General features: G+C 39.7%; 1 protein-coding gene across 3 annotated transcripts in view; it reads right to left on the minus strand.

Moving 5' to 3' along the window:
* The window catches only part of LOC126253477 (WD repeat-containing protein 19), a 328532-nt gene that overhangs the window by 197005 nt on the left and 106581 nt on the right, over nucleotides 1-24946 (minus strand). For all 3 annotated transcript variants that reach the window (XM_049954835.1, XM_049954834.1, XM_049954836.1), the window contains one exon: nucleotides 22634-22807. In XM_049954835.1, the coding sequence (XP_049810792.1) occupies nucleotides 22634-22807 (174 nt within the window). The remainder of the gene's footprint in view (nucleotides 1-22633; nucleotides 22808-24946) is intronic.

Consider the following 24946-nt stretch of genomic DNA (forward strand, 5'->3'; position numbering starts at 1 on the left):
CGAAAGTTTCATTTTGATAAAATGACTAATTCTCTTTCCACAGCTTTTCCCCATTGTTGAGATTTCAAGACCACTCATAGCCTCTTCAGCTGTTGTAGGTTCACCATTAAAAGGTTGGGCTATATGGATATCATAATCAGGTTAATCATAATGTTTAGGTAAATGAAATGAATGTCTCAAAATACTTTCTTCTCCTCTTCATCCTCTAAAACTTCATCTTCATAGAATGTCCCTGCGTGTTCATTGTCATCTTCTTCTTCCTATTCTTCATTTTCTGTTTCTATTTCAGAATTAGCATTTCTTGAACTTTATGACATTAATGAAGGGGTTGTACTCTCCTGGTGATCCTCTTTATTTTGTTTCTATTATTCTCAAGGAATACAACATTTCTACTAGTCAGTATCTTCTTATTCATAGGATTCGTGAGTCGGTAACCCCTAGAGTCTCCACAACAGCCTACAAAAATATATTTCTTAGACTTCAGGTCCCTTTTCCTCCCAACTATTTCAGGGTCTGTACTAGCCTCATTTCCAAAAAATAATACCCCTATTTGTTCTCTCTGCAACTCCATTCTGGGCTGGACTGGATCTAATGATGGCTTGGTGTTTAATTTCTAATTCTTTCAAATGTTCCTTGAATTTTTGGCTGGTATACTCTGTCCCATTACCAGATCTGACAGTTTTAATCTTCTTCCCCATTTCTTTTTCTATCCACATTATAAAAGGTCTCAAAAATATCACTCACTTGATCTTTAGAACTTAAAAAATAAACATGGCTGTGGTTTCCACTCCTGTCACCATATCCTTTAATAATCAATTGCCCTTTCTATTTAGGTGCCCAAGTCTTTTATGGTGTAAGATACGAGTTCACAGAATGGTTTACAATTTCACCTATGTCTTTAGCAGAATCTAACTTCAAAATTCCCCTTTCATTTGCCTCCACTGGTTAACTATTTTTGCTCCATTTATATCAACGGTTACTCTGTTTCCCTTCTTGACTATTTCATTTCCAGATAACAAGTTAGTTGCAACATCTTTTACATAGTAAACATCATGTGCTGTAATATTTTCTTGTTCTTCATTCACAACTATCTTAAGATCAACTTTCCCAGCAAGCTAACACTGTTACTTGGAACCATCCACTGTGAACATACCAATACGTATTTTATTACTGACATCATAAAGAGCTGCTATGTCTCTAATAATATGCATTGATGCTCCTGAACCTAATATAAATTCTGGTTCTTTATTACTCATTAGTCCCAAAGAGTGATAAATGGAGAGTGACTTGCCTTGATCTGCAGTTCTCTCTCTGGACTATTTGCATCACATCTTTTTTTCTTGTAACTGACCTATAGTGGCACTGGGGTGCCATGTGACCCATCTTCTGGCAGTTGTAGCACATGACTGGTTTCTTCTTTATCTTCTTAGAATAAAATGCTGTAGCTGTTTCCTTCTCTGAAGTAAGGCACACTAATGTACTTTTCATGTTCTGAAGGATTTTCACTTTTACACTGTCTCACATAATCATTATGCCAGAGATTTCTAACCTTTCAATCATGGGTGCATATTTTTCAGGCAGTCCTGCTAGCAATAACATGTCTACCCTTTCATTAGCAATGTCAAACCCAATGTTCCTTAATCAATTCAATGTGGATATCATCTTGTTGACGTAATCGTCCAAGTTCTAGGAGTCGAGTAGTTCTAAGTTCATGGAGCAATCTGACCTTCCTCATATGGCCATCATCTTAAAATGCATTCTGTAACTTGTCCCAAACTTCTTTTGCTGTCACAGAGTTCCCTATGTGTACACAGTTCTCTGGATCAATCAATAATAGCAGCTTTGATCTTGTCTTCCAGTACTTATTTGTGTAAAAGCCAGAGTCTGGCCTTGACAGCCAGAGACAGTGGTTATGTGTGTGTGAGATGTATTTGTGTGTGTGTGTGTGTGTGTGTGTGTGTGTGTGTGTGTGTGTGTGTGTGGTCTAATTCAGAAGAAAGACATTTGGCTGAGAGCTTACTTCTTACTTGTTTAGCAGTCTTTTTGTTGTGGCTGTCTACAACTCATCATCTCCACTTTGTAGTGGGTAGCAATCTATCCTATACATAATATTGTCATTATTGCAGTCAGGATTTTCCATGGTTTAATCCATGATACTAAATTTAAAAGGCAAATTACAAACTGATTTAGTTGGAAATGAGATAGATGGAGAGTTTAATGATATGTATACAGCTTTAAAACAAATTTCAGACGCTGGCATAAGATAAAATATTTTAATATGAGGTAAAGATTCAGATTAAACAGCTTTCACTTTTGCAACCTTGCAAGAATATATAAATGATTTAACTGAACAAAAAGTTCAAGAAAAGACTGAGCCATCTGTCAGTATCAGTGACAACTAACTGTCACGATAATGAAATACAATTCATAAATGTAAAGGCACATTCTTTCAACTATAATAGCAGATAAAAATAATGATATGTACAAAAGGGGATCACATTACTCTCCCCATAAGACATATGTAATTAACTCCTTAATGTTTATAGAAATGTATCAAAAGAGCCCGTCCCTAATTCAAGACAGCTATTTAACGGTAAAAAAAAAAACAGGAAGTAGAGCAAGTAGATGTATTTACAATGAGATTGCTTGTTTAACTGGCAGGATATGTGGTGATCCACTTCGCTCCTTTCCAGAAAAATGCATCCTTATGTCTGCTTAATATTAGATTAGGAAATGAGACACTTAAAGTAGTAAAGGAGTTTTGCTATTTGGGGAGCAAAATAACTGATGATGGTCGAAGTAGAGAGGATATAAAATGTAGACTGGCAATGGCAAGGAAAGCGTTTCTGAAGAAGAGAAATTTGTTAACATCGAGTATAGATTTAAGTGTCAGGAAGTCGTTTCTGAAAGTATTTGTATGGAGTGTAGCCATGTATGGAAGTGAAACATGGACGATAAATAGTTTAGACAAGAAGAGAATAGAAGCTTTCGAAATGTGGTGCTACAGAAGAATGCTGAAGATTAGATGGGTAGATCACATAACTAATGAGGAGGTACTGAATAGGATTGGGGAGAAGAGGAGTTTGTGGCACAACTTGACCAGAAGAAGGGATCGGTTGGTAGGACATGTTCTGAGGCATCAAGGGATCACCAATTTAGTATTGGAGGGCAGCGTGGAGGGTAAAAATCGTAGAGGGAGACCAAGAGATGCATACACTAAGCAGATTCAGAAGGATGTAGGTTGCAGTAGGTACTGGGAGATGAAGAAGCTTGCACAGGATAGAGTAGCATGGAGAGCTGCATCAAACCAGTCTCAGGACTGAAGACCACAACAACAACAATGTCTGCTTATATATGAATGTTATTTAAAACCTAAAAAGTTGGAAAATAAGGAATCAGATGTAAAAGTATTCTGTGGTTGATCCTGATGCAATTTGATTCATGTGTACTGCAGAAGTCAATTTAAATGTTATTAATTCAAAGTGGACGTCATACATTATCTGGTAAAGATTAGAAATGTGGTGTAAGAATGTTTAACTGCAACACCAGTGCAGACAGATCATAAGGCCAAAATAACCAAAGGCATCATCATCAAGAAAATAAAGTAAGGACTAAATTAATAGTTCTGTAGTGTCCTGCGGTCAGCAGGAAAGAACCAACTGTCAAGTTTGATCAAACTTTATTAAAAAAAAAAAAAAAAAAAAAAAAAAAAAAAAAAAAAAAAAAAACCAAAGCTTTCTTGGCATGGCACTAATTTTCAAACGCAAGAACAATAGAAAACCCCACAATTCTTGTGGCGGCAAAACCAGACATGAATACAAGACAATGAAAGAAAATAAAGATCAAAATCTACTCTACCAATTACAAGATACAACACGCTAGGGACCGATGACCAGGCAGTTTGGTCCCTTTCCCCCTTTTAAACCAACATGCTACTGAATGCTACAGTGAGTGTATACTGTGCTACAGCTGGTGTAAGTACTGGCCGGAGCTGTTCTAGCGGTAGATAAACATTGCTGGTCTGACTGCCCGGGCATGCTTTACCGCCAAGTTGGCGGAATGCTACACGAGTTCCAATTGCTGGAACACTGTCACACGTTTTAGTACTTCCATGTTTATTCGGAAAGCTTGTTATTGTTTACATCTACTGGCAATGTTTCGATCTGAGCTCTTGAAGGGAGGTCGGCAGCCCATCTTGCTTGTCTGTTGTGCGGGCCCTGTAACTGATAAGTGACAGGCACTGGCAGCTCCCCCAGGGTGTAGTTGTCTACCAGACGGGAGCGGAGCTGGTTGAGGCGCTGACAGGCAGCTGAACTGTCAGCCCACCAGACAGACATCATTGCCCAGCTCCAGAGCTTGGTGATGACTGCAGGCACCCAGCGTGTCCATGGATTAGAGAAGATCCTCGCCCAGACCTCCTGCCCTATGCGGAAGGAGTGTGCTGGAGTGAGGGCGGGAGGGTGAGAAGCCTCAGGAACAAGGACAGATAAGGTAGAGCGGAATGATCGACCGTGAAGTATCTAGACTGGACTTTCACTGGCAGGAGGGGCGGAGTGGTATTTAGACAAAAAAAGAAGCTTGGCAACCTCCAGTGGGTGATGGCGCAGTAGCTTACTGAGCTGGGTCTTGAACATCTGCACAAAATGTTCTGCCCAGCTGTTTGACGCAGGGTGAAATGGGGCGGTATGGACGAAGGAAATTCCATTGGCAGTAGAGAATTGCTTAAACTTGGCTGAAGTAATCTGTGGAGCATTACCCATAATGATCATTTTGGGGAGTCCCTCAACAGCAAAGAGGCGCCAGAGAATTTTGATAGTCTCAGCAGAAGTGGTGTTCATCAAGCGGAAAACATAAGGGTATTCCGACCCAGAGTCGAATTTTGATAGTCTCAGCAGAAGTTATGTTCACCATGCGGGAGACATAAAGGTATCCCGGCCCGGAGTTGAGCCACTGGGAATTATGAAATGGCCCGTGAAATCCAAATGGAGATGTTCCCACGAAGGAACTACATCCGACCATGAAAAATACTCTTGTGGGTGTGCTGCCTCACATGTTTGGCACATGGTGCAGGCTGACACGAGTGAGGCAATGTCTTTATCCAAACCGCGCCAATAAAGGTATCGGTGATCCAACTGTATGGTGAGGACAATGCCCCAATGGCCAGCGTGGAGGAGGTCGAGGATACAACAGTGCAATGCATGCAGTATGACCACCTGGGGAACTCTGAATCACTATGCAAAAGGATGACGTCACTGTGAAAAAAGAGACTGTGTCAATGATCCCAAAAATGCTGGACCTCTGCATCGCAGACACTACGACAGCTGATCAGCCAATCAGCAGGGATTTGGTGGTGGAGAGCTTGCAGTGTCTGATCCTGAGTGGTGGCCTGCCAGACCACATTAGCATCCAACAGAAGAGCGTCCAGAGCTGCATCCACGTCTGGTTCCACATATAAACAAACCATGGGGGAGGTGTCAAACTCACGGTCTGCCCAGGCAGGCAACCGTGAGAGAAAATTGGCATTTGCTTGCCGTTCAGAGGTCTGATAGACAATATCAAAGTTAAAATAGCCATGAAGAGTGCCCTATGCTGAAGGCGGTGCACCGTCTGGGTGGGCGACTGTGACACCCGGGTGAAGCAAAGACACCAAAGGTTTGTGATCAGTCTGCAGAGAGAAATGACGTCCATACAAGAAGTCATAGAGTTTTGTCAGAGTGAAAACTAGCGCCAAAGCTTACTTTTCAATTTGACTATATTTGGGTTGAGCGTCAGTTTATTTTTTGGATGCGAAAGCCACCGGCCTCTCAACACCATCGACCACTTGCGAGAGGACAACACCCAAGCCATAGTCCAATGCATCGGCAACGATGATAAGGGGCAGGGAAGGATCGTAAGTGGCCAGACAAAGAGGGTGGGAGAGAGCTGACTTCAACATGTGAAAGCCTTCTCACATGTCGTGTCCCAAACCCAACATGCACCCTTGCGCAATATCCCCTTCAGGGGCTCCAAAATCTCAACGGTGTGGAGTATATAACACCGATAATATTTGATTTGACTGAGGACTGATTGTAGTTGCTTCACGATGGAGGGAGGAGGCAGGTTTTGTATCACCTTGACATATTCCTTAGAGGAATGCAGGCTGTGGGCATCAATCGTGAACCCAAGATAAATGTTCTCTCATGCAAAAAAGTCACACTTTCCTTTTCGACAACTCAGGTTAGCCCCAGAAAATACCTGAAACAGCCTATCCAGCTCGTCCGCGAGGTCCACCACAGATGAGCCACCGACAATGACTTTGTCCAGATAATTGGCTGCACCAGGCACCTGGCTTGTGAGGCGTTCCAAATAACATTGGAAAATGGCAGGGTTGCTGGCAATGCCAAATGGGAGGCAGTTGCACTGGAAAAGGCCACACGGGGCATTGATGACTAGGATCTGCTGAGAGTCCTTGTCCAATGCAATGGCAGCTGCTAATAAGCATCAAGCAAATCAGTTTTGGCAAAAATGCTTGAGCCTGCAAGACACGTGAGTATTTCATCCATCAATGGGACAGGATATGCATCAATGACGAACCAAGAATTGACCATGACCTTAAAATCACCACAGATGTGTAAAGCACCATTTGGCTTCTCAACTATTATGATAGGCATCGCACAGCAACTGTGCGCGGCAGGAGAAAGGATGTCTTCGTCTTGTAAGAGGCAAAGTTCCACCTGGAGAGAGCAAAGGGGACTGGGTGGGCCTTAAAAAAAGAGAGAGGGATAGCAGTTGGAAGCAGCTCAACTGCTGATGTGGAGGATGAGAACAACATTTCGTATTTCTTGAGCAACAGGGCAAGAACAATATTCAATGAGGGGATCGAAACAACCTGTAACGCATCCTGCACTGAAAAACCCAGATGATCAAAAATGTCCACATCCGGAAGGTTAGTAGTACTGGAGGATCTGCCCACCAAAAACTGAGTGGTGAAGGAACAACCGTTGTAAGAGGTTGATGTGGAAAAAAATGCCGTCGACTGATATAGGGTGATTACTGAAACTGCACAAGGAGTGAGTGTACAGGGATAAAGCCGGCAAGCCCAAGCATTGGTATGTGGCACCATCCACAGCAGAAATGGATGATGCCGTGTCAATTTGGAAGACCACCGGCATATGCGCGACCTCCAAGGTAATAAGAAAACGGGCTCCTGACTGGGAAATGATGGAGAATACTTGGCTGTCAATGGAATGCGAGGCTTCCAGGTCCTGACATGACAATTCGTGAGAAGCCTGTGCGTACCCAGGGAGCGTGGCATCTACGTGATGTTTCTGCACAGCCTGACACACCACAGCAATATGGCCCACTCAGCTGCAAGTCATGCACCTTGCTCGCCAGTAGGGGCACTCCGACTGCTGATGATTCCGGAAACAGTCCGGACAGGATGGAAACCTGGTGAAAGACTTTCTGTCTCAGGATGGACCAATGGATCGAAGAGACTCCCACTTGGTGCTAAGCAACTGGCAAGCTGCAAAAACAGCCGGATCAAGATGCAGCAATTGTAGCCGGTAAGACGGTTCAAACATATGTATGATCGGCAGACAGGTGTCAATGAACGGGTCCTGTAACTGCCCAAAGACCCTCATCTGGTGCGTGAAGCACCACCATATTGCGAATCAACAAAGAGGCATAAGACTGCTTGCAGGTAACGTAGGCGCACCGGAATTTACAATCGTGGAAGAGACCCTGGAGCAATATAATCCATTCCTGATGTGTCTGACCTGGGGACTTTCAACAAGAAAAGAAAGTCTGAACTTTCAACAAGAAAAGAAAGTCTGACAGGCAGAGGTGACGTGTATTTGTGTGTGAAAGTACTCAAAAAGCCAGCCCTTAATATGGGTAAATGAGAGATTGCGAGGGGACTGCTCAGGGTTCAAATGCGGAACTAAACAATACACCTGTGGACCGACCGTTGCAAAAAAACTCACTTCGATTTTCATCATGAATCCCATGTGCCAGTAAATGTTGACCTATCGAAAACTGGAAACGTTGGTGGAGCCACATGCAAATTGTTCAATTTACCTGTGATGGAATCAACTCTATGAGCTACCTCTTGCAATGCTGAGGAGTGACAGTGAAGTTCTGACCTTGTGAGCACTGCCTGAATCTGCTGTAGAGTTTCCACCAAGGACAGAAGAAGTTCCTCTGAGTAGGCCATTTCATTCAAAAATGAAAGTTTTATCCTCATCGCCAATAACTGTAGTTGTAATATATTGATTATTCCTTGCTACTGTAGTGTTATCTTGAAGCTGTGAGAAAGGAGGGCAGAGGGCAGGTGTTCCAAGGTGCGGAAGCAGAAGCAACACTGAGAGCAGACGAAACTAGGAGAGATATTATTACATGAAGTAAACCATAAGGGGAGAGCCTTGCGAAAATGCAGACATCCCCAGACGCCGTCCCAGGGCATTAGTTCCTCTTCAAGATATTAACATGTTACTTCATATGTCGTCTAGACGCTGTGGTAGGTTGCCACCATAGAACTTTGTAACCAGCAGGCACGTTGTAGCGTATAAAGCCAGCTTGATACCAGCCCTGAGAACAGCAACGTCAGTAGGCTCACAAGGGTTAGAAAGAGAGCGAAAACACAAAAAACTGTTGACCTAGCACTCCCTACTCCAGGGAGCCCGAGGGGTGGGACTAAATGACGTATAACAATAATGTTGCAAGCCTTATTTGACAGAGCAGTTCCGTTTAGCTTTCAGCTGGACAATGTTGATACCAAATACAGACTTACTTAGTGCAACTGAATTAACATCCCCGCCTTAGGAGCAGTAGAGGGAACCTAACAAAACCTTGATTGGCAGGCACCTGCAAGAGACCTACGGGATTGGCTGGGTGGCTTTAAGTGGGAAAAACAGTGCCCCCTCGCGACTTTTTAAAACCCCTAGATTCTGCATTTTGGCAGAGTTCTCAGTCAGACGATCTGGGAGCCGAATCTGCATCAGTCGACTCCAGCCTCAGTCCAGCTCCGCGTAAGTCTGCTCTCTCTCTTGGAGTGCCTCAGTGAACAGTGTCACATTCAGTATGTTTTGTTTTGCAACTAAGTTGTTGCCTTAAGATGCTACTAGTGTTTGCTACTGTGGTTAGCATCCACTCCTGGGACTTCTGCACTGGCTTCTGTAGTAACAGTGTTATTCACGCTTTTTCTAAACCTAGAACTAGCCTCCAGTGTATTAGTTAGTCCTGTCTGGAATAAACAAATATTTCAAAACCCTGTTGGTCCAAGAGTCTCCACAGTGAGTTCCCTACCGAGTCTCACCATCTGCATTTCTAGTAAATGCCTGTACCAGTGTTGGCTCAGATAGAAGAAAACAATCAAATGCCTTCACTGTGAATTGTCCTTCTGTCTTCTGCTCTGTACTGCTTGGGAGCACGCACTGACCAGTAACCCCCTTTTTTCCCTCTGCCACCTATGTCAGGACACGACATAGTGTCCTGCAATTGGCAGGAAAGAACAAACAGTCAACACTGAACACACTTTACTATAATTTAAAAAAAACGCCTTCTTAGCATCACTAATTTTCAAATGCGAGATCAAGCGGGGGTGGGGGTGGGGTGGGGGGTGGGGGGTGGCGGGTGGGGGGGTGGGGGGAGGGGGGGGGAATTCTTGTAGTGGCAAAACCAGATAAGAATAAAAGACAATGAAAGAAAATAAAGACCAAAATCTACTCAACCAATTACAAGACACAACGTGCTACTGAATGTTATGGCGAGTGTATACTATGCTAGAGCTGGAAAAAGTACTAGCCAGAGCTGTCCTCATGGCAGGTAAACACTGGCGGTCTAACTGTTCAGGTGTGCTTATAATACCAAATCAGCTAAGTGCTACATGAGTCACATGGGTTCCAACTGGTGGAACAGTGTCACATGTATGCTGGCTTGTAGTTCCATGTTTATTCGGAAAGCCTGTTATTGTTTACATCCACTGGTGATGTTTCAATCTGAGCTCTTGAAGGGAAGTCGGCAGCCCATCTTGCTTGTCTGTTGTGTGGGCCCTCTAACTGATACGGGGCCACTACGACAATTTCAATGATGGTATACCACAAGACCTATTTTGTGCACATTAATTTCCTGTTGTTTTTACAGAATTACCTTTTGATAAATACAGATAAAGTAAAAAACTATTATTCAGTAAATCCAAGCAGTAAGTATACTGGATAAAGAAGATAACTATGGCTTACTGTAAGCAACATAGGTGAATCTATGTGCCAGATGGCCAAAAATCTAATGGCAACATTAAGCACCGATGTCAGTAAATGTCAGCACTACATTAAGAACTCTGTATATTCCATTCAATGCAAAGACTTTATGGTCTCCTTTGACACTAGTGTGCTGCTTGCTGTTTCCCTCAAGCTGATCAAGAATAAATTCAACATCACAATGACCAACGTCTTCAAATTTGTCCACACATCTACATTCTCTCTCTCTTCAGTGCCAATTATTATAAACAAACTTGTAGCATCAGCATGGGGTGCCCTCTGTCACCAGTAGAGACAAAACTGTCTGTGAGCTCTTATTAAACTTAATCCTAGTGTGTAATAGTGTAGTGTCACAAATTGTTGACAGTAACTGGCACAATCACAGGTAATGTCTAATTTGACTATGATCTGTTTTAATGGACTATTATTTAAATATTTAATTTTCTCTTTCACAAGGATTCAATTTTTTTTGGTGTGAGTTGATCAACTAATGCGGCCTGACGCCACTTAGACAGTGCTCTTTCCTTTTTTATTGTTAATGGTTTTTCTAGATTGATTGGAGAAAGTTATCAGACCCTTAATTAGCTTCATTGGGAGAAATGTAACACCAATTTTATCATAATATATTACACATTAACAGAAGAAAAGCCTGACTATTTTATGTAGCAGCAATGGAAAAGGTCTTTATTTGTAACAGTTGATCACAAAAATTGTACATAACACAATTACCTCTTTCAGCCACTGCCATCTTCAGATCTGTTACAAACAGAAAAACAGTGGAGTAACTAACTAAGTTCAATTAGCTGAAGCAAAATCACCAACAGGAGTAGTACATCAACTTTGTACAATAGTACGACATTGTCTACATAGCATCTGTAATACACAATTTTTTCACAAACGTAAGTATTTTGTTCATGAAGATCTCAAATAAAGCATCTTACAAACTTTGTACAATAGTACGACATTGTCTACATAGCATCTGTAATACACAATTTTTTCACAAACGTAAGTATTTTGTTCATGAAGATCTCAAATAAAGCACCTTACAAACCAGTATCCATTGTAATCCTTTTGATAAAAAATATCGTTAAATTTAAAATAATTAAATGACAAATAAAAGTTCTAAAATTTTCAGGAGTTCTACTCTTTTCCCTTGACTAATCTTCTTGACTTCTAGCAAGTTCTTTCTTATAACCTCCAATATATCACTTACTGGGACATTTGTATTTAAGTTAACAATGTCAAAACAAGCCAACATAGCTCCAGCTAGGACTGGTACATCTTTAATATCCCTTGCAAATTCGTAACTATTTTCGACACTGTATGTCTTTTTATAAGTGTATGTTGCTGTTGCAAAATAACTAATGATGGCAGAAGTAGAAAGGATATAATATGTAGACTGGTGATGGCAAGAAAATCATTTCTGAAAAGGAGAAATTTGTTTACATTGAATACAGATTTAAATGTTAGGAAGTCTTTTCTGACGGTAATTTGTCTGGAGTGTAGCCATGTATGGAACTGACACATGGATAATAAACAGTTTAGACAAGAAAAGAATAGAAGTTTTTGGAATGTGGTGCTACATAAAAATGCTGAAGATTAGACTGATAGATCACATAACTAATGAGGGGGTACTGACTAGAGCTGGGGAGACAAGAAATTTGTTGCCACTACTTGACTAAAAGAAGGGATCAGTCAATAAGACGCAGTCTGAAACATCAAGGGATCACCACTTTAGTATTGGAAGTAAGTGTGGGGGGTAAAAACCATAGAGGGAGATGAAGAGATGAATATAGTAAGCAGATTCAGAAGGACATAGATTGCAGTAGTTATTCAGAGATGACAAGGCTCCTGCAGCATACATCAGCATGGAGAGCTGCAACAAACCAGTCTTTGGACTGAGAACCACCACCACCATCACAACAACAACAACAACAACATGCTGCTCTCAGTCTGTCTTTGGTTGCATTCTCATTTAACTTTATAATAGGGACATGACATATTGTTAATAATCTGCCTAACTGGTTCCCCCTTCTCTTGCAATTTAATTTGTGAACGAAGTGAAATTTTTTTGTTTTTTGTATGTAGTCATAACCATAAATTACAACAGCCGAATTCTCTTTGTCAGCCTTTGTAACACTAGCCCTTTCCACTTCCAATTTATGATTGAGGCTTTTACGTGCTTCTATATGTCTGTGTGGTTATGTTCATGGCGACCTACTTTGGATAAACACTTGTTAGTTTTTGCTGCTACGTCCACTTGTTTCAATTTATTCAGTTTAGCTATGTCACAAGCAATTTTTATTTCTGTAATCGTATTTTTGAATATGCCCAGGCCCAATTTTAGTGTAATACTAAATTGTAGACCCTTATTCAATAGATCCATTTCATTATCTGTCATGAGATTGACTATCTTGTCCACAAATTGGTTTTTGACTTCCTTCTTTTCTGTCTACTATTCCATTACATTTCCTATGTCTCATTGCGATCTTTTTCTGTTCATTGTCCACCACACTATTTTTCTGTTGCTTTGGAAGACTGCAGGCTGCTATTTTCTCTCAAATCTTTTTCTGTTGGTCTGGACTATCAGAGGTCACTATTTTCTTGTCTGTAATCATGGGTGTCGTCTCTTACATATTCTCCAGTCTTGCTCACATACTTACACATACACCTTTTTGTGGCAGCAATTTCGTATTCATATCCCTGAACTGGTCTGTTTAACCTTGCATCAAGATATACAACACTTAGAAAATTTATCAATAGTTTATTCTGATTTTATAAAGTTGAATGCGTTTTCACATTTCCCACATTATTTACTTTAAATGTCACTTAAAATCAACTATAAAATATGTTTTTAGTTTTCTTGTTACACTCCTATAATTCTATCTTCACAACTATTCTAATTATTGAGTAAAAGTGCTCTGTGATTCTGTATCTCATCACAACGGAAACATCTTGGAATAATATGCAGATAATGGTTTATTCTGGTAAATACTGAAGAAACACAAAGCTACATTATCATATTTTGCACTAATTTTGTGTTACTAGAAGATTCTGCCCACTAACAACCACATTCCCGTAAGTACTTTCAGTAAAAGACCTTAAAAAGTTATAAAAAAACCTTCCCATAACTTCAAACTAGAACTAGTACAACTTACAAAAATATGGAAATAGGTATACTCATGTGTATGTTTGTGTTTGTTTGTGTGTCTATCGACCTGCCAGCACTTTTGTTCGGTAAGTCAAATCATCTGTGTTTTTAGATATATTTTTCCCACGTGGAATGTTTCCCTCTATTATATTCATATACTCATTATGATACGCAGCTGGCAGCTCTTTGTGACACTTGGTGCCATTTACATTTCTCCGGATCTTGTTCAGAATTGCAGCTACTCATCATCAAAATTGCCACCATCTGCTACTCTAATGGCAGTGCTGACTAAATCCATCTGCTATTGCACAATGAAAAACTGTATTCACTCTCCCAACTACACAAGCTAGTGGCGGGACCTGGCAACTGCAGCATTGGTGCCAGCATCACTCGGTTACAGTCGTGGTGGTTGCTGACCTTGAAACTTTGACAAACTCAATGCAGAAACAAATGTGACGTACTTATTGACACCCAATGTTGTTCTAAACATTTCTCCCCCTCTGTACATCGACTCAAGTTGTTCTTTTTTGGTCTGTTACGATTGGAGGCTGTTATTTCCAAAACTTTACTTTTCTTGTTTCCTCATTTCTCGATTTAGTTAACATTCTACATTCCTTTTCATTTTGTCTCCTTTTTGGTCGACTGATATAGTGGTACTCTTTTTTGTGAAGGTTTTCACTAGCAGCTTATACCCTTTCTGATAAAAGCCAGCTAACTCAGAAAAAAATAGTTGTGATCTCTTTTTCATCAACCAAAGACATAAAAGTGTGTAAATGAGTCTGCAATCACATTATGGCACTTTATTTGTAAATGATTCATCTTCATTACAAAAATTGAAAATTTCACAATTACTGGTTTCAGCCAATGCTATCTTCAGATCTGTTACAAACAGAAAAACAATGGAGTAACTAACTAAGTTCAATTAGTTGAAAAAAAAAAAAATCAACAACAGGCCTAGTGATTATGACCTTCATACAGTAGTGTGATCTCTACATAATGTCTGTAATAGACAATACTTTTGCATACGTCAGAATTTTATTCAAAAAGCTTATTTTCTAGCTGACTTATGAATATCTCAACTAAAGTACCCGACAAACTGTTGCCCATTGTAAGCTCATCTGTTTGATAAAATATCTTATTGTTAAATTTAAAGTAATTAAATGACAACCCAACTCCTAAAATTTCCAAGAGTTCTATAACTACCGCTTCACTAATCTTCTTGTATGCTAGCAAGTTCTTTCTTACAATCTCTGACGTATTGAGTACTGGGACTTCGGTATATAGGTGAATGATGTCAAAAGAAGCCAATGTAACTCCAGATGGGATTGGTACACCTTTAATGTCCCTCACAATGTCATAATTATTTTTGATATAGTAAGTCTTTTTATAAGTATATGCTGCTCTCAGACGCTGGCTGCATTCACAGTTAACTTTATAACTGGAACATGACACATCATTAATAAATGGCTTAGGTGATTCCCCCTTCTTATGTAATTTAATTTGTGAATGAAGCACTGGAAATGACAGATTTATCCTTTTTAATCTGTTTTTCTCTTTCTCATCTGAAAACAAAAACATTCTGAACGGAATCGTGACTTATGCGAAAACAACTGACATCATATTCCTGTACAAATGTCATGATCACTAGGCGTGTTGTTGATTTTGCTTCAGCTAATAGAACTTACAATTAGTTAGTTACTCCACTGTTTTCCTATTTGTAACAGATCTGAAGTTGCCAATGGCCAAAACAGATAATTGTGAAGTGTTCAATTTTTGCGATGAAGACGGAACTCAACAATTAAAGTGCCATAAAGTGAGCACAGACTCATTTATGGACTCCACGTCTTCAATTAATAAATTTGTGCCTAGTCATGCCAAGGATGAGATAGACGTGTTCTTTAAAATAAAAATTCGCACTATGAAAGATATAATGAAAATTAGTTTAACAAACTCTGTTCAGATGAGGAGATTATTCCCAAATATGTTAATGCCAGGATTAAAAATCGTTCTGCAGAAGCGGTATGTGTGAAACATAAAACTGAATTGTATCAATCAAGACTGAGATCAGGGAAGCATATACGAATAAGGAAGAGAGTAATTCGGAAGCATTCGGACTTCAGTTAGTTACTGCCACCAGCACAATTTCCATGTGTTTTTAACGGTATTAATAACATGGAAGGCAATGAACAGAAAAAGATCACAATGAGACATAGCAAGAAAACCTTTAATTTACATATGAAGTATAGTGGAATAGTAATAGGCAGGCAGTCAAACATAAATCTGTGGACAGGATTGCCAATATCACGAACATAAAAAATGACAGAACATAAAAATGACAGATAATGAAATTGATCTTTTAAATAAGGATCCACATTTTAGTAATAACCCGAAATTGGGCCCACATATAATCAAAAACACTACTGCAAAAGAAAAAGTTGCTTGTGCCATAAACTCAATGAATTCAAACACATGGACATAGTCATAAAAACTAACAAATGTGTATCCAAAGTAGGTCATCATGAATGTAATAATGCAAAACATACAGAAGCAGTAAAAGTCTAAATTGCAAATTCGAAATGGAAAGGGCTATGTTATGAGGGTCAACAAAGGGAATTTGGCTGTTGTAATTTACGATTATGACTACATACAAAAAACTGAAAAATTTCTTGTAGAAAATAACATAATTGAAACCAAGAGGAACCGTATGCCCAAATTTCAGTCAGAAATAAGGAAAATATTGAAAACAGCAGCTTTTTGTTTTCAGATGAGAAAGAGAAATGCATATTGAAAATGATGCATCCGTCCATTCCAGTGCTTCTTTCGCAAATTAAACTGCGCAAGAAGGGGGAACTGGTTAGGCTGATTATTAACAATATGTCATGTACCAATTATGAAGTTAAACAAGAATGCGACCAAAGACAGACTGACAGCAGCATGTTGTTGCTGTCGTGGTCTTCAGTCCAAAGACTGGTTCATTGTAGCTCTCCATGCTATTCTATCCTGTACAAGCCTCTTCATCTCTGAATAACTACTACAATGTATAGCCTTCTGAATCTGCTTATTATATTCATCTCTTCGTCTCCCTCTATTTTAGGCCCCCCTCCCCCCTTTATTCGACTTTTTTTCTATTTGTAACAGATCTGAATATGACAATGTCTAAAACTGGTAATTGTTATCAACAATGAAACTTCCTGGCAGATTAAAACTGTGTGCCCGACCGAGACTCGAACTCGGGACCTTTGCCTTTCGCCCACGAAAGGCAAAGGTCCCGAGTTCGAGTCTCGGTCGGGCACACAGTTTTAATCTGCCAGGAAGTTTCATATCAGCCCACACTCCGCTGCAGAGTGAAAATCTCATTCTGTTATCAACAATGTTTGTGATCAAGACAGACCTTTACAAATAAGGATCTCCTCTTTCATTGCTGGTACATAAAATAGTCAAGTTTATCTTTTGTTAATATATGTTGATAAAATTGGTGTTATGTTTTTCCCAAAGAAGCTAATAAACAAATCTTATTCCTTTGGTATGATAACTCTCTCCAGTCAATCTAGAAAAACAATTAGCAATAAAAAATAAAAGAGGAATGTCTTAGCGGCATCAAATTGCATCATCAAGGCTGAAGGATTAACTTGAATGTTCATTAAGTTAAGCTTTTGCATAATTTGAATATTGGGATATTTTATAGCGATATGATTTGTAAATATGTGTCGAAATTCACACCTACTTTCTTTGCAAATGATTAGATGCACAAATTGATATGATTGCCATGCTACATGAATGAAGACAAACATATTATTAGTTCTTTGAAATTGAATGTTAAAAAAAGTGCTGATTGGGAACTTTTTGACTGGAATGTTTGCTTTTCCAAAAACTTCAACACCTTATTCTTCTGAAATGGCCTTTGTTTTCTTCATGTGGCTGTATTTAAGCTTTCAAAAATGATTGTTCTGTTGAAAAGCAGCATCATTTTCCCACCAGTTAAGTGAATGCATCTCCAATACAAGGCGTTTCCGGAGATTATGAGGGACGTCTGAAAATTCTGTGTAAAAATAAAAACTACTTATGTAAACCTTTTTTATTTTTCGACATAGTCTCCTTTTAGACTTGTACACTTCATCCAATGCTGCTCTAATTTGTTGATCCCTTCTGAATATAGGAATTGTCCAAGTCTGCAAAATAGCTATTAGTTGCTGCAATCACCTCCTTGTTTGAATAAAAACTTTGTCCCACCAGCCATTTCTTCAAATTGGGGAACAAACAGTAGTCCTAGGGAGCCAAGTCTGGAGAACAGGGGGGATGTGAAACGAGTTGGAATCCTATTTCCATTAATTTTGCAACCACAACTGCTGAGGTGTGTGCTGGTGCACTATCGTGATGGGAAAGGACTTTTATGCGGTCCAATTGCCGGCGTTTTTCTAGCAGCTTGGTTTTCAAACGGTCCAATAACAATGAACAATATGCACCTGTAATGGTTTTACCCTTTTCCAGATAGTCGATGAGGATTATCCCTTGTGAATTCCAAAAGACAGTCGCCATAACCTTTCCAGCCGAAGGAATACTCTTCGCCTGTTTTGGTGCAGATTCTCCCTTGGTAACCCATTGTTTAGATAGTTCTTTGGTCTCAGGAGTATAGTAATGTATCCATGTTTCATCCACAGTGACAAAACGATGCCTAAAGTCCTGCGGATTCTTCCTGAACAGCTGCAAACCATCCTTGCAACACTTCACATGATTCCGTTTTTGGTCAAGAGTGAGCAATCGCGGAACCCATCTTGCGGATAGCTTTCTCATGTCCAAATGTTTATGTAAAATATTATGTACCTGTTCATTTGAGATGCCCACAGCACTAGCAGTCTCACACACCTTAACTCTTCTGTCATCCATCACCATAACATGGATTTTGTCAATGATTTCTGGAGTCGTAACCTCCACAGGGCATCCAGAACATTCAGCATCACTTGTGACCATATGGCCACTCCGAAAATTTTGAAACCACTTATAAATTGTTCTATTCGAAGGTGCAGAGTCACTGTAATGTTTATCAAGCTCCTCTTTAGTCTCCTGAGGCGTTTTGCCTTTCATAAAGTAATGTTTAATCACCACACGAAATTGTTTTTTGTCCATTTTTTGACAATCACTCGAATTCCTTGATTCACATGAATGCCAAACACAAAGAAATAGACCAATATGGCTGAAACTTGGTGTGCGTTCTTTCCAAAGATGCTACTAACTAAACTAGACCTCGATACGTGCCGGTGGTGCCATCTTTTGGACTTTGCATGGACTTTTCAAATGCCCCTTGTATTTGTCTTTTTCCGCCCAATGTGAAGATCAAAAAATCTGCAGACTACTAATTTCAACCTTTTGCGGCCATTCAGAGACCTACAATCCATGATTGGCAATGCTACAGATAGGACTGCAAGGCACTTACTGTAGTATTAATAGAACAGAGTGTACAGTAACTCCATTTTAACATTAGGGGAAGAATTTAGGTGCCATTGAAAAATGTTGTAGATTTTTGCTTTCCAATCGCTATAGTGCAGAGGGCGGGCACTGTAGGCTATTGTTGCAGATAGTCGTGACTGTGCACAGACAAGACTTTTGACTGCCACAGGGGAAGGAGTAGGGTGGGGAAATTAACCCCACCTCCATCTTGCTGGACAGCAGCCAACAGCAGAACTGACACATTGTCAGTGGGATCGCTGATCTCCTCTGGTGTTGTAAGAGTCATAATCAAAATTCGTGATGGAACAGGATTAGTCATTTCATTTATTTCAAAATAAGAAAAGAAAACAAGCAATGCACAACTCAAAAGCATTTGGAGATGGCTACCACACAATTGTTTGTTGAAGTCAGCAGAGTATTGTTAACAACATTATTCAGGCCCGACGTCTAGCAGTATTCAATGCAACTGCAGCTCAGAACATCCGCCACCTAACTTGCCATATTAAAATTGTCCACATTATATAATCTTTCGAGTTTTAACTAACTAACAAACGTACACATGTCTGTCTTATCAAATGCTAGAGCTCATGGCTGAGTACTACATTGCATTACGCGATGTGTATCTTAAACAGATCATTCAACTGTCCACAACTGGCATGGCACCAGATCACTGAGCACATTGATACATTGTTGAGTTTTTTACATTTTATTTTGAGAGTAGGTTGCGCACATTATCTTCCCAAATTGGGCTTAACCAGGTGATGTACTATGCCAGTAACTGCCTGCATTTTCGGTATTGTATGCAGAAAATAAAGCTATTTCAAACTATCTCTGATAACTAGCTGATTTGGATACAATTCGCTATGAAACAGCATCTATTCAGTAATTTCGCGTTTTCACATTTTGTGGCAGATTTCGCTTCTATTTCATATTTATCACAAAGTATGAATTTTTCCGGTCCCCAGTGTACTGTTATAGGCGAATCTGGTTAAGCTCTATTCTAGTAAGATTTACGGGCAGACTCTAAATTTAAGAATCTTACAACTGTCTATGTCCTTGACTAAAAGTGATCAGTAAGAAAAGTATCATCTTGTTCGAATAAGGGATGTTGAGACTCTCCACGACTTTTTTATTGGGAGGACAAGTGAGACAGAACTCGCACCAATAGATGGCATATGCGTTTTGTACTTTTCCCTGGAATCTGTTCCTGAAAGGGCATAAGTATATTATTAGATATGGAAGTATCCAGAACTGCTCATGAAAGAGAGTCCCCTGTTGTATGTGAAATGTAATTTTCTTTAGAGATTTAATCCTGGGAGCAGCCAACTGTTGTTACCCACAGGAGCATTATGCAACATGACCTTCAAGTGCCTGAGCTGATACCCGACGTATTTTCAAAAATAATTAACAAAAACTATATTAAACACTGCTTAAAGCATAGAGCATTAACACTTCCCATTGTTTGAAAAAACTTTTTAAAGCCTATATCACATTAACTGATATTAATTATTGATCACCAGTTTCCTGAGAGTTGAAACTGTCATCTTCTGTGCTTCAAACATTTTTGGCTATAAAGCATGCTCCATTACAGGTTTATCATTCATGCCACGTTGTCTTTATGGTGGAGAATATACAGCACTTTATACAGAGGTTTGTTAAAAGTAAATCCATATACAGATAAAAAGTACCTTGTGCAAATGGGCTTGTTCACACACATAGCATTCCACTAAGGCTTGCTAATTCTTACAATGCATGATAATTAGTAAAAATGCACATTTGTAAAATGTTTACATATATATAACATGTGGTATACATCATGGACACATCTCAGTTAAAGTATACTTAAATATAGATTGCCCCTTCCATTTTCACAATATGAGAAACTTCAATTGACTTCCCATTACTGTCCCAGCCCTTAAACTTCTTCCAACTGGCAGTGCAACAGAGCAACAGCAAACTTTATATTAATAATGTTTGATATCATTGTGCAACTACAGTGATCATAGCAGTGATCTTAATTAAAAAACATCCAGATCACAATAGTTTATTTATTTTAGTGTGATAACCAGTTTCAGTCTATAAGACGATCTTCAGAAAAACCCACTGGTACTACAGCAGTTGCAACAGGTACCAGTAGGGATTACTCAGCAACTCTGTGAACTGGCTCTACATGTCACCTCAAGCCTCTGGTCTAAAGATCGTCTTAAAAGACCAAATCCAGTTACCAGAACCGATAAAAGTATTGGGACCTGGACTGATTTTTATTTAAAAACTTTATAATGTTGAAAAGTGAATGAATCCTATGTCTTGTTCTGTGAAACGATCAATGACATAAAATATTAATGGGAATACACATTTTAGCCCAGTCTCGTAGAGGATGCAGCATACATGATTGGGAGTTATTAAGTTGATGTACTTACAATTCAGGCTAGTATCCAGATTTAGCTTTGTAGATGCTTTCTACAAGCAGATGATACAGCATCAGCAACAATAGGTGAAAATTATATTCAGTATGACATTTTATGACTAATGAGGAATCAGGTAGAGGCTTATCTGTTTCAGCTGCTAACAAAATTAATTTGATGAAACAGTTCTAAAGACACATTCCTGCTGTACCTGGTGTCTCTGAGTCTAAGGACCACAAATCCCCATATATGTAAAGCTAAATGATCAAACGTGTTTGTGAACACTGCATTAATGATGAATATGGATTAAGAGGTATATTATGTTATCATAATGAAAGTTTCTCACATTTTACTCAACACAGTTTTGTAATGGTATACAATACAGCTTTACCTGTTAAGGTATGTAATGTATGTAGGCATTAAAGTAGTGAATCAATTAGTTAACTTGTGATATGCTGCTGAAAAAAAGAATGTCCATAGGTATAATTTTAATTATAGTGTAAGTAACCACCTCCATTACGACCTTGCCTAGTAAGGCGGTGTGGGTCTCCCGCCTCGTTCCCCTACGCTCTGTAAAGAAGCATGGGACTTCATTTCCATTTCAAGTACTGATAGGTCAGATGAGACTGCCAAACGCTGTTCATTTATGTATGAAAGGCTATTTGATAAATACATGTCAGTTTAACAGACTTCAATGGCTGTTAGCAAACAAATGGAGGGATGGAAGGAGGGATGGGAGGTGGGGAGTAGTGCCACAAAACTGTTGATACTAACTTTCATACTCTTGCAGCTGGTGTAGTCAGAGATAATGTCTAATTTGGCTAGAATTTGTTTCATTGGAGTACCGTTTAATATATTTAATTTTTTCTCTTTTGCAACGACTCTTGTCGTCATCCCCCCCCCCCCCCCCCCCGCCCTTCCCCAAACAAGGCTTTTGTATGAAATAGACACACACACACACACACAGCTTACACACACAACCACAGTCCCTGGCTTCTAGGCCAGACTCAGCAGGCAGAGACCGTGGTCATGTGGGAATAAATTGTGTTTTCATTTGCATTTGCATATGTGTGTGTGTGTGTGTGTGTGTGTGTGTGCGTGTGGAAAGTAAAATGTTGGTAGATGCCAAAAAGGAAGAGGTAAAAGTACACTCTGAACACTTTTCAAACGAAGAAAATGGGTTAGAATAGGAATCAACTGTAGCTTCAATTTCACATTTAACAAATCATAAAGAACAGTATTAATCCGGCACAAAATGAAGAGAGTGTCCACAAGGTGCAACTTTCCCTCTACATTGACAGGAACAATGTTATTTTTTAGATATCCTTGGTAAAATTTATGGTATTGGTTTTATATAAAGACCACATGCTTCATTGCAGTGAACAGCAGCTACTTACGTATTATCTCCACAGGAAGCAACTTTCCCTATGCACCGACAAAGAGCTATATCATTCAGATTATCTCGGTGATTCTTTACTTGGAACAACTCTTGGCCCACTTCCTTTATGTGTGTCGATATGGCCACAAAGTAACCAGCACTAAACCCGAGCAGAATATATCCATCACCAAACCTAAAATAAGAAATACACTATAAGAAAACCAGTACAGCACAAACATTAAGACAAACTTTCATATTATCTAGCCTGTTGAGTGGAGTAAAAATTCTTTAAATTGGGGAAAAAACATCAGTCTCTCTACAGTGCCTTAACATTAATTAAAGAAGTAATGCAGGAATACACTTCAAGAAAACAGTACAGTAATTTCAGGACAACAAAGATTTCACCATACTGGTTTCACAAAGTAGCATATTTTATGCACAATAATTGCATTTTCTTTGCCAAAAAAAGGCAATATTTTCTTTTTTTCTATAAATTCAATATACTTAAGTGAGAAACAACTTGTATATCAAAGATGAGATCGGAACAAGAAGGAAATAATAAAGTATATTTTCAAATAATGGGAAGTCCAGAATGTAATAATGACAATACAGAAAGGATAGATTGCTACTCACCGTCTAGAAGAGAAGTTGGGTCACAGACATGCACAATGAAAAGAATACTAGAAATATTTCAGCTTCTGAACAAAATCCTTCTTCATAATCTCACACAATCACACAATTACTCGTACCCATGTGGCTACTCTCTCTCCAGACATTAAGGCCTGACTATGAATGCATCTGACTTCGGCAGCAATTGGGTCAGGTGAATGGTCGTGGGGATAAGTAGGTGAATGCTGCGGCTGGGGGCGGGGGCAGGGACAGGGGAGGGGCAGAGAAGAAGAAATGAGGAAAGGAACTGTGGCCTAAAGAGACCTGCAACATAATAATGAACCTGTCCTCCAAAAACCTCAGCCCCCCTAGAAGTATCAGTCCTCTCCAAAGGTCTTACATTCTGTCCCATTCCCAAATTCCATCGTGCTGAGCTTGTTAAAGACCTCCTCTCAAACTTCCAGTCCTACAGCAGAAATACTTACTCCCCATTAACCCTACCAACCAGACTCAACCGAAAACCATTATTAAACCCTACCTGATTCTATTTACTCTTTATCCAACAGAGAACCACCCCCACTGCCTCCCAGAACAACCCCTGTTAATTTTCCAGAAATTTCTAACCTGGAACATTACCTCTCCATCATTCCCCAAATCCCTCAACATGGAAATCAACCTCACATCCATAGAAAACAAAAAAAAACGCAATCCACCACCTAAAAACTGATGGCAACCTTATAATCCTATCTGCCGAGAGAGGCTCCACCACTGTGGTTACAAGTCATAAATATTAACCTGTCATAAGGATTCTGCCAGCTGTCAGATATATCCAATACAAGTCCTGCCACAGGAACTCCACTCCAGAAATCCAGCATGATCTACAGCCTCTCCTCAAAACCTTGAGTCCAACCCCGAACCTCTCCCCGTCTCTCTCTCTCTCTCTTTCTCTCTTCTCCCCCCCCTCCTCCACCCCCACAACTCTCAAAACTCCTACCTTCTACATGGTTCCTGAACTGCATAACACAACCCAGGACACTCAACTGTGGCCAGTTACTGTGCCACCACAGAGAGAATCTTTGCTCTTGTGGATCAACACCTTCAGCCTATACCCATAGCCTCCACTTCTACGTAAAAAACATCAACCACTTTCTCCACAGACTCCTCATGGTTCCTATTCCTTTACCACATGCTCATCACTGTCAATGTCACCTAATTCTATACTAATATCCTCAATGCCCAAATTTTGTCACTACAGAACACTACCTTTCCCAATTCCCGACTGATGCCAAATCTACAACCTCCTTCCTGGTCACAATGACCAACTATTTCTTCACCCATAATTACTTCTCCTTTGAAGGCATCACCTAAAAACAAATCTGTGGTGCAGCAATGAGAACCCACATGGCACCACCTTACACTAATCCCACAGGAATTCTTCCTAACCATTCAGAATCCCAAACCCATTACCTGGTTCAGATTCACCGATGTCATTTGCATGATCTGGACAGAGGGTGTCCCCATCTTCATGATCTGGACTGAGAGTAAGGATGCTCTAATCATATTCCACCAGAACCTCAATATCTTCACTCCATTAGTTTCACCTGGTCCTCCTCAGGCCAACAAGCTACATTCCTTGATGTCAAACTCCACCTCAAGGACGGCTACATGAGTACCTTTGTCAATGACAAAACTAGGAACCACCAACAATACTTCCACTTTGAAA

Source organism: Schistocerca nitens, chromosome 4, assembly GCF_023898315.1.
Source record: "Schistocerca nitens isolate TAMUIC-IGC-003100 chromosome 4, iqSchNite1.1, whole genome shotgun sequence".
Classification (NCBI taxonomy): Eukaryota; Metazoa; Arthropoda; class Insecta; order Orthoptera; family Acrididae; genus Schistocerca; species Schistocerca nitens.